The 11,572-nt window shown below is 41.8% G+C and overlaps 1 protein-coding gene across 1 annotated transcript; it reads left to right on the top strand.

Annotated features, from left to right (window-relative positions):
• The first annotated feature begins 9,263 nt into the window (after window positions 1-9,263).
• Window positions 9,264-10,770, top strand: LOC126335666 (uncharacterized). Its single transcript, XM_049999121.1, has 2 exons — window positions 9,264-9,275; window positions 10,027-10,770. Exons 1-2 carry the CDS (start codon window positions 9,264-9,266, stop codon window positions 10,660-10,662), a joined length of 648 nt encoding a protein of 215 aa, XP_049855078.1. The 3' UTR covers window positions 10,663-10,770.
• The last annotated feature ends 802 nt before the right edge of the window (window positions 10,771-11,572 follow it).

Here is an 11,572-nt window from a genome sequence, read left to right as displayed (position 1 = left end):
CAGTTTTTCTCTAGGACTGTGTGAAGCAATTGTAGGTGGCACAAAACAAGACAACCGATTGGATTGGGGGGTGGAGGGGTGAATGGAATAATAAGAATGTAAAGAAATAGCCCACCATTTGCTTCAAAATTGTTTTTTAACGCAGCTAGTGTACTATTTATTCACATCGGCGTTCTTCAAAAACAGTTGCTGAATGAGATGAACAAAAATCTAAATGACAACACCGGTGTTTGCTGCAGGCGGAGACGTGTGAGAAAAAATGGTGATGTAATCAGCTCTCGGCGCTAATGACAGAAATTGCAACGTTTAGTTCACCACGCAATTTTCCTACATCAGCGCGAAAAAAAGTATATTTCCAAATGTAGCCAATGCAAAATTAAGAAGACAAAGGATGTGAGGTTAAGTGAAATGAAACATTGCATGACAATGCACCATGTACACAATTGCTATTATCGACACAACGGTTGACCAAAAAGCTATTGTAATACAAGATTTTCATCTGAACAAAGTGTCATTACTAACCTACAAATTTTTAAATTAAGTGTTTCTATTTCAATTCTTGCTCTAAGGGGGCTAGGCAGACTGATAGCTTATTGATGTAGAGAATTTCTAATAATAAATCAATACTTAAATATATAACTCTAAAACTGGCAGTATATTTACGTTGTGCAGCCGATATTTATATAGGTCAATATGTTTATAGTTCCTCCTTTGGTATATCGATACTTTTGGTCGATGTATCAAGCGACGACAACGACATTTTTTATATACTGATGTATCGAACTCCCGATATTTTCAAAAATATCAAGAGATACCATCAGACCAAGTACCAGGCACATATCACGACCTCGAATGTAGTCTCGTAACGTTCGTTCTTCTCAAAGCCTCAACACACAAAAATGACCTATCGCGACGCTGTACATACAATCGGGGACTCGTTTGAAAAGACGACGTGGGCCTGTGTCCATTCGTGTCGTTGGGCACACCATTAAAAACGCACGGTAGAATCGAGTGGCATGAATTGCTGGGAGACACCGAAGTGCAGGTTCAGCCACGTAATTGGAAACATTTTTCTCCTTACACCTCTCCCGCAAGCTCCTTTCCTTCGAGAAATACGAGAGCTGCGTGAGCAAGCCTGTGTGTCAAACGTAGGTAACTGTATTGGAAGCGTGCGCAATGTAGTATCATATTTGTGTTGAATGATAACGAGAGAAGGGAGGCGGTGAAAACCGGTGCCGGAACATAGCCTACTCTTCTCGAAGAGCACCAATGGGCCCGCCGAATGTAATGTCCCCATCTGACGGTCACATCACCATCAACAGTGTCATATACCCTCAACATATGAGACGCTGCAGAGAGGTTTGGAGTTTAATCCAGGACATTGGGGAAAAACTAGTGATCAGGGACTTTGCATCACCACTCCCCCTGTCCCCTCTGCCATAAAAGCCAAGTAAAAATTGTCAACAAAGTGTGGCGCGCATGCGAAGGTGCTTAACTTCGGTGACATGACGGGAACAAGTGTAACCACTTCGGTACGCCGTTGACGGTGCACCACTCTCCGAGTGTATTTCTTCGCTGCTTCGTCAATTTAAGCTTTAAGCCACGAGAATGGTCATCTTGCTAGTAAACTGAGGTGATGAAGTCATCGGATGCAGCCTACTATCGGTGTAGGACCTCCTTTAGCCCTGAGCAGAACAGCAACTTGACGTGGCATGGACTCAACATGTCGTTGGAGGCCCCTGCAGAAATACTGAGCCATGCTGCCTCTGTAGCCGTCAAAACTGTGAAAGAGTTGCCGGTGCAGGATTTTGTGATCTCTCGATTATGTCAAATAAAAATTTCGATAGCCTCCAAGCCGAGCGATCTAGGTGAACAGACCTTTCGCTGTATTGTTCAGAACGTTCTTCAAACCAGTTGCGAACAATTGTGGCCTGGTGGCATAGCGCACTGTGATCCATAAGAATTCCATCATTGTTTGGAAACATGAAGTCCATTAATGAACCGAAATCGTCTGCAGATAGCCGAAAATTATTATTTCAGGCCAATGAGACCATTACATGTAAACACAGCCCACGTCATTACGGAATCACCACCAGCTCGTACAGTGCCTTGTTGATAACCTGGGTCCATGGCTGCTCCATACTCGAACCATACCATCAGCTCTTACCAACTAAAATCGGGACGTACCTGACCAGGTCACGGTTTTAGAGTCGTCTAAGATCCAACCGATGTCGTCACAAGATCAGGAGAGGCGCTGCAGGCGATGTCATGCTGTCAGCAAACACACTCGCGTCGTTCGACTGCTGCCATAGCCCACTGACACAAGATAACGCCCCACTGTCTTAACGCGTATGTTTGTTGTATGTCCCACATTGATTCCTACAGTTGTTTCAGGCAGTGGTGCTTGTCTGTTTACACCGACAACACTAAGGAAACGCCGCTGCTCTCGGTCGTTAAGAGAAAGCCACCACTATTACGTTATTATGTTGTCTGTGGTGAGATGTAATGCCTGAAATTAGGTATTCTCGGTACGTCATGACACTTTGGATCTCGGAATACTGAATTTGCTAACGATTTCCGAAATGTAATGTACCATAATGAGCTCCAACTGCCAGTTCGCGTTCAAAGCTTGTTAATGCCCGTCGTGCGGTCGTAATCACCTCGAAGACCTTTACGTATGAATCACCTGACTACAAGTGATAGCTCCGGCAACATAATGCGCTCTTACGCCGTGGTTACGTCATATTACCGCCCTCTGTATATGTGCCCCATGGACTTTATCACCTCAGTGTAACTCATAGTGCTTCAGACGTCACTACTGTCCGTATGGGTACTTGTGCTGCTCCAAAAAAGACCTTTTCTCCATTCAAGGTACACGATAGGCGTTAATTGCATGGGGCCGTTGACATGCTCCAGAGCCCCTCGATTCCATATCTGCGTGACAGTCGTAATGTCCTGACCAACGCGAACCTCAGAATTTCTCAATGAAAAGGTGGAATCTCGATTGGGCACAATCCTGCAGCTATCGAACTCTGAATGTGCTGGGTAATTTCATAGACGAGACGTGACAGTATATCCTCGCTAACAAACAACATTCAGACGTCTTCAGCGCGTAAATTTTCCTTATAAAAAGAAATGTAGGTGGCTTGCTTCCATCTGTTTCGTGGCTTTGCAGTGAAATGCCAGATTTACATATCCAAGTATGTTTTTGGCATCCTTCCGTTATGGTTTTGCAGTTCAAATTGGCAGCAGTGTAGTTGCCCTCGCTTGATTCTAAGCGACAGAATGAAGCTTCGTAAGAACCCACCCGAAGTTTTAACTGTAGCAACGCGTCAGTTCAAACCACTTCTCCAGACTTTTTTGCGCAGGACCCAAACGTGGAGTCTATGATTCCGGTAGGAGCTGTCATATTAAATTCATGTCTGCCCAAAACCAGCACAGGACTATCTCCCAATAATGAGATTTCAGTCGGATCGACTGGGATGTAAACTGGGCACGAATCGAACACATGTGTCAGTTGGTCTTATACGCCAACTGGCCTGGATCTGGTATTATTAAAAATATGGGAATACACGTAAATATCTTACACAATTTACAGACATGTAGCGCACAGCTCTTTTCTTTCTTTCACAACGTAACAATACAGCCATCCGGCAACAAATTAAAATTAAAGTAGCTGCCAATTAGCGAATATGTGACTAACTATCGATCGAGAAAACACTAGAAGTAAAGAATCATTCAGCAGAATATTGAGCCTTACTGCAATTCTAGTCACAATTATGTTGCTAAATATTGTATTCATCTCTGATTAACACCCGTAATTAACTTCTTCTTCACTAAACTGACGCTACGGTCGCAGGTTCAAATCCTGCCTCGTTCATGGGTGTGTGTGATGTTCTTAGGTTAGTAAGGTTTAAGTAGTTCTAAGTTCTAGGGGACTGATGACCTCTGAAGATAAGTCCCATAGTGCTCAGAGCCATTTGAACCATTTTTGAACCACTAAACTGAGTCATTAACGTTCTCTGCAACACCATATGCAGCTAGTTCTGGAAACAACACAAGAGGGTTTTAAATACTGACATTATGAATGATGTCATGTGAAATGCTATCCGACAAGGAACTATCCTACATAATATTCTGCTAAGCGGGTTTCAAGTTGCAAGATATGTTTAAATGGCGCAGGGAATATTGAGATATTTCAGGCTCTAACAGCTGCCTCGTGCGTCTTAAGAATGAGCTGTACAACTTGGACACTTTGTGTAGTTATACGAGTAGCGCAGAGATTCACGGTAATGGCAATGAGACTCGGGCGCTTTACACATATCTCACATTACTCCAAGATCACAAGCCAACATAATAAATTAGAAGTATTATTTTTAAGACATACAAAAAGAAATACATTAAGACTAACACAGTGCAGCAAAAATTCAATTGCTAAAAGCTCGAACCATACTTCTCTGAAGCATAAAAGACACAAAAATTCAGAAAATACGTAGAAAACGAGAAACCAGTAGCACACAAAATGTCACGTGGTAATCTGTTATATACTGTAGTTAACGGTCATATGGTGATGCAGGAGGACTAAAGAACAAGATTTATCTAGATAATTCAGTTGGAAAACAACTGAAAACTGGAAAAGAGAAAAACATTTGAAATTCGACAAAGAATTTGTGTAAGTGTCAGATGGCTGTGTGGAGTTGCTGCAGTTCGATGGGTCACCGTGGAGACGTGACAGAGTGTTTGGACGACAATGAACGTGATTAAAATTAGCCGATTTGTTGGTGTAACAACGCGGACCAGGATTGTGAAAATGGAACACAAAATACTTCACAGGGCTGATATCGAAATTCTTGTTTTTTTTTAATTGGATCTTTATTTTTTGTTATCTCTGCTGTTATCATTCCTGTTAAGCCAGTACTGTGTCAAAAACCTTCCATCGCACTTACTTAAAATGATGAACTACGTAAAATTCATGAGTTAACAACAAAGTTTACTTAGAACTGACGTTTCCTATCTACATGTACTACCTGCCACTTCAAGAGTGTATACAGATCTGCCACTCCAAACGAAAACTAACAGCTGATTGGAATTTTCGTCTTCTTGACACAGTGGTATGCATTCCTTTCCCACTAACTGTTGCTATGAAACTGAATAGTATAACAGGCCTTCACTAGTGTTTGGAACCAGTTTACAACTAAAAAGAAAAGTTCGCATTAGAATCACTTCACTCCTATGTTTACCACCGTGTTAGCATTTTAAACGCTGGAACAGTTAACTGCTAAAATTCGAAATACGTTTTTGGGTTGAATATCATAACAAGGTATGTAAGAATGTAGCTTTCGTTCATATCTGCTGAGTGAACTTTCGTTAGCATAAATTGTGAACTCAATTTCTTGCATTCATGTAACTGTGTAGCATTAAATCGTGTAAACACTAAAATATAATGTAAATGCAACGATGTAAACTTCTACACGAAACACAATAAGAGGTATATATGGTATTATACGATACTCAGAGAATATATATTATCGTAAAATCAGTGAAGAAATTCCCCTATAAAAGAATGGTTATGACATTCGTTCCAAAATACGAAAACAAGCTGATGCAAATGATATCTAGAACAAATGATGCTTCTCAAAATACCAGATCTGAAACTCTACAATGCAGTCGTCGAGTAAGAGTTTCTTTATGGAACAGAAACACCTGTTTTAAACAGAGAGACCAAAAATGAAGAAATCTAAAGGAAAGAACGAAAAGCAATGAGGAACATTTTGGGGCCAATGTATACTAAAGGTGGAACTCACAGACTAAAAGTAAATAACAAAATTTAAAAGTTCACATACATTCATCTGGATATAAAGAAACATAGACTGGAATTCTAACGTTAAGACAAAGGAACCAACCACATTACATAGACACATTTCTGCCCTTCGGAATATATAGAGTGGTCAACCAGATGAGGTACTAACGAGAAAAATAAGAACGTATAGGCGATGGAAGAGAGCAAGCATGGCAGTAGGACAGTTGGAGGGATCAAAGACGGAAGGGGATAATGTCTTCCCTATTAGATGGGGCTTATGAAACTGGATTTGAAGGGCCCAAGAGCTAAAGGTTAATGAAAAAGATTAGTAGTACTGATATGTGTGATGCTAAATGATGAAAAATTGGCTGAAATTTTGCAAACGAGATCTGAGAATAGAAGAGCTTCTATGTGCGTTATACACAAAGGGAAAAGTTTGCTCATGGTGCCATTTTTAACGAATAACATAAAAGGGCACTATGTAATACTTTTGAAACAGCACAGCGTGTTTAAACACTTCTCGTCCTTCTCTGTTTAATAAACGATAGCGTTCCAAGTTTAATATTTTAGGCGTTGTGACCAAATGCCGATGGAAAAAGGTATCTGTAAGTAAAGTAAAATTTTTGCCCTGCCTCACTATTGCTACATAAACTGCTCTGTATTTATTTGTACTTTTAAGAAAAAAGCTGTTTTAATGAAACCAATTTGTCACCTAAGAACAAGGTTAATCATATAGTGTGTATTTGCATTATTAACGGCGTATTAAAGGTTTCTTTCTGGAAAATAGACTTTTGGATTACTTATAGATTCGAAACAGTACAAGCCAAAAATTTTACTTGCAGCTTCTCGGCTGCCTTGGAAGACAGACGTTTAACTACAGCTAACGTTTTATTCGCGTAAAAACTGCAATACGAACTGTTCGAATAAGTAAGAGAAGTATGTTTTGCTAGCACAGTGGCAGACAAAACACAGAAACAAATAGCACAAAACAAAAATTCCTTGCTCTACGAAAGTAACTTATGACATAGTGCAACGTGTGGCAGTACACCCTATATACAGAGCATTTCCCACAAACTACAATCGAAATTATTTCACGCCTTCAACAATAAAAAACCCACAAACTCTTATGTTCAGGAACATACACAGTCACACGTAAAACTTGTTCAAGCTACAACATGGGAGATACTGGCAGGAACTCCCACACTAGTTACATGGAACACATGGAATGTTACACTAGTTCACAAATTCTCAAAATTAGTAATACACATTAAAACACTGGACACCTAGTAAAAACCAAACAATGAGATCTTAAGTGCTCCATGAGTTTCAAGAATATGATGTGAATTCTTCTACATCACGAAACGCAAGAAGAAAAAACTCTGAGTGAAAAACTGTATGTGAACCTACTAATTTCTTCCAACGTTTCTCCTGACTATAATAATTGTAACAGACCCATTAATATATTCGTTCCTCTATACATTGCACATTTCAACGTCTAGAAGAAAATAGTACACTACTGGCCATTAAAATTGCTACACCAAGAAAGAATGCAGATGATAAACGGGTATTCATTGGACAAACATATTATACTAGAACTGACACGTAATTACATTTTCACGCAATTTGGGTGCATAGATCCTGAGAAATCAGTACCCAGAACAACCACCTCTGGCCGTAATAACGACCTTGATACGCTTGGGCATTCACAGCTTGGATGGCGTGTACAGTTACAGCTGCCCATGCAGCTTCAACACGATACCACAGTTCATCAAGAGTAGTGACCGGCGTATTGTGACGAGCCAGTTGCTCGGCCGCCATTGACTAGACGTTTCCAGTTGGTGAGAGATCTGGAGAATGTGGTGGTCAGGGCAGCAGTCGAACATTTTCTGTACCCAGAAAGGCCCGTACAGGACCTACAACATTCGGTAGTGCATTATCCTGCTGAAATGTAGGGTTTCGCAATGAAGGTAGAGCCACGGGTCGTAACACATCTTAAATGTAACTTCCACTGTTAAAAGTGCCATCAATGCGAACAAATGGCACCCCATACCATCACCACGCGTGATACACCGGTATGGCGATGACGAATGCACGCTTCCAATGTGCATTCACCGCCATTTCGCCAAACACGGGTGCGACCATCATGATGCTGTAAACAGAACCTGGAATCATCCGAAAAAATGACGTGTTGCCACTTGTGCAGGTGGTTGTTGTCTTGCAAACGTCCCCATCTGTTGATTCAGGGATCGAGACGTGGCTGCACGATCCTTTGCAGCCATGCGGATAAGGTGCCTGTCATCTCGACTGGTAGTGATACTAGGCCGTTGGGATCCAGAACGGCGTTCCGTATTACCCTCCTGAACCCACCGATTCCATATTATGCTAAGAGTCATTGGATCTCGACCAACGCGAGCAGCAATGTCGCGATACGATAAAACGCAGTCGCGATAGGCTACAATCCGACCTTTATCAAAGTCGGAAACGCGATGGTACGCATTTCTTCTCCTTACACGAGGCATCACAACAACGTTTCACCAGGCAATGCCGGTCAACTGCTATTTGTGTATGAGAAATCGGTTGCAAACTTTCCTCATGTCAGCACGTTGTAGGTTTCTCCACCGGCGCCAACCTTGTGCGAATGCCCTGAAAAGCTAATCATTTGCATATCACAGCATCTTCCTCCTGTCGGTTAAATTTCGCGTCTGTAGCACGTCATCTTCGTGGTGAAGCAATTTTAATGGCCAGTAGAGTATAAAACAAAGTGTAAGCATAGTCAGTAGTTCGAAAAGTCAGTAGTGTCAGGACAGAAGTTATAAATGACAGCGTCATGTGATGAAGTAATCGATGTTTAATACATCAGCACATAAAAATATCTCAGTATTTGTATTTCCCTATTTTCCAATTGCAGTAAAGTTCTACAAAGACGACTGCCGGGCTAGAGAGGCAGAACAGGACCCATGCAGACGTCACAAAAACACCAGTGTAAATATTTGCCCTTGATAAGGAGCATCATGAACGACACAGCTGCATGCTTTCCAAAAACATTGGAGGAATGTGAATGTATGTGAGTCAACTTGTGTGTGCATATGTGTGTGTGTGTGTGTGTGTGTGTGTGTGTGTGTGTCTGTGTATGTGACCAGGCATGTATTTTTTGCATGTGTGTGAAAGTACACACATTATTTTACACTTTCTTCCGTGTTTCCGTGTCTAGAATTTTTTAGAAGGGGGAAAGTCTTGCTGTCCGTGCTACGCCCGCCACCATTCCCTCGGTTCTCTTCATATAATTAAAATAACTGACGCCGCCCATTTGCAAGTGAGTACGCTCCAGTAAACGTCTGGGTGCCCTCTAATTGTCTTAGCCACCGCAGGTGGGGGAACGAGTCTGAGGTACTTACGGAGCGGTAGGATCCCACAGTGGTATCAGTCATTGCTTGCTCCACAAACTCCATCAACAGCAGCGGCAATGAGGATCCTGGTAACGTATTCTTCTCAGATTGTTACCAAACAAGGATAAATACATAATTTTGTTCATAAATGTCATTTACAGTTTATGGGAGATTAACAGCACGAAGCTCCACTTTTGACACGGTTCTTATACAAATGTTCCAAGAATCAGTTAACTGTAACATCTAGAGTGGTTTAGTATTACAATTCCCTCCATCATACCAGTTTAAACAAAATGTTTAGAAATCTGCTTAGTTACACAATTTACGTCTACAGGGTACATTTCTTTGACGAATTTGTTACTATAGTCATCTTGAAACACTTTAAATTATTGTTCACAATAAACAAAAGGTTATGGTTGGTTGGTTGATTTGGTGGAGGGGACCAAACAGCAAGGTCATAGGTCCCATCAGATTAGGGAGGGATGAGGAACAAAATCGGCCGTGCCCTTTCAAAGAAACCGTCCCAGCATTTGCCTGAAGCGATTTAGGGAAACCACTTAAAACCTAAATGAGGATGGCCGGACGCGAGTTTGAACCGTCGTCCTCCCGAGTGCGAGTCCAGTGTGCTAACCACTGCGCCACCTCGCTCAGTCAAAGAGCTGTATAATTGACGACTTTCCTTTAGTTTTTGCTTCTACAATATTATCCAGTTTTTACTATCTTCAAGCCCACATTCAAAAATTATGCTGACAAGGCGAGGACAGCTTTACTTTTCTTCAGTGTAAACAGTGTATGTTGTAGCACATGGGAGTATCAAATGAGCATTTGTTGTATTTGTAGGTGTGCGTTCTTGTCCTTGGAGTGGCCTCTGCCGAGGAGAAGAAAGCAGAGAAGCGAGGGCTGGATGCATCCCTCGGTAGCTACAGTGGGGGTTTTGGAGGCAGCTACAGCAGTGGAGGTGGATACGGAGGCGACATTGGAGCAGGTTACGGCAGCAGCTACGGTGGTGGATTTGGAGGAAGCCTCGTTGGCGAGTCCGTCGGTCCGCAGGTGTCCACAGTAACAATCCCCAGACAGGTTCCCGTACCGTACCCTGTGCCTGTTGAGAAAACCGTGCCAGTCCCGGTACAGGTACCTGTCACCATTCCTGTAGAGAGGCCAGTCCCGGTGCCCGTTTCGCAGCCTTATCCTGTGCCTGTGGAGAGGCCTGTCCCTGTTCCCGTAGGCGTACCTAGGCCAGTCCCTGTGCCCGTTCCTCAGCCGGTGGTCGTGAGCCAGCCGGTACCTGTCGTGGTCGACGCTGGATCCATTGGAGGTGGCGTCGCAGGTGGCATCGACGGAGGCGTAGGTGGTGGGCTTGCTGGAAGCTACAGCGCTGACTTCGGCAGCTACAGTGGAGCCTTCAGTACAGGCTATGGCGGAGGCATCGGTGGGGGCTACGGAGGTTACGGATCTTACGGGAAATTCAGCCACTGACGCCTGAAGCTGAACCCATCATCTTCATCCAACACACGCCATCACAGATTTTAGGTATCATTTTTCTAATTAACTGTGCACAAAAATAAACTTTTTTGTGAAACATAATTTTCTATTTCATTTGTTTTCATTTTTCTCTTATCACCAAAGAAAAGTTGTTATTAACCTAGAAGTTGAACGCTAGAGTGGACGTGTCCTGATGAAGAAGTACTCATATGTCTTCATCTGAAATAAGAACTGTAGACCTACAATCTAACACAGAAACAGAATCATTATGCACTTGAAAACTATTCCGACCTAACAAACAAATAAAATAAAATTAAAAAATTAAAAAAAAATACTTCGGAGCAGAAAGTTTTGTTGAGGATCTATTCTAAATTGTAGAAGTTGTCTGCAGATGAGCCCTCACCGTTTGGATTCAAAAGTTCCCTTCAAAATGGCGGTCAATAGACTCAGAGTATTCGAGCTAAACTGGATATCTGAAGAAATCGTATTGGCATCCATATCAAAAGATTTAGAGATACAACTATAAAAACATATAGCTAGTTACTTTAATGGAAATTTGAATTTCTCTCCTCCTAAATACGGCTTCATTCTCTTATTACTGATATGAACATCTGCTACTTTGCCCACACTGTTACCAAAAAACGTATCAGTCAACAGAAACTCAAAAACGATATACAAAACGGTAGCTGGTCTATAGAAGTAATTATAGTTTATACATTAAACAAAATAAAATAAAACTTTCATTTGAACAACAGAGAGAAAATGGAATACAGCATGCTGTTATTGTCTTACACAGACAACAACTAAGTGTGAAAAACCGGGCCTTTGTTAAAACACAGGTAACAGTCAAGCAACGATTCAATCACAGAAAATACAGGAAGACCGAGTTGAGAATACTACCAAG

This window comes from Schistocerca gregaria, chromosome 2 (assembly GCF_023897955.1).
Source record: "Schistocerca gregaria isolate iqSchGreg1 chromosome 2, iqSchGreg1.2, whole genome shotgun sequence".
Taxonomy (NCBI): domain Eukaryota; kingdom Metazoa; phylum Arthropoda; class Insecta; order Orthoptera; family Acrididae; genus Schistocerca; species Schistocerca gregaria.
The sequence above is the reverse complement of the archived record's forward strand: the minus strand, read 5'-3'. Positions and strand labels throughout refer to the sequence as shown.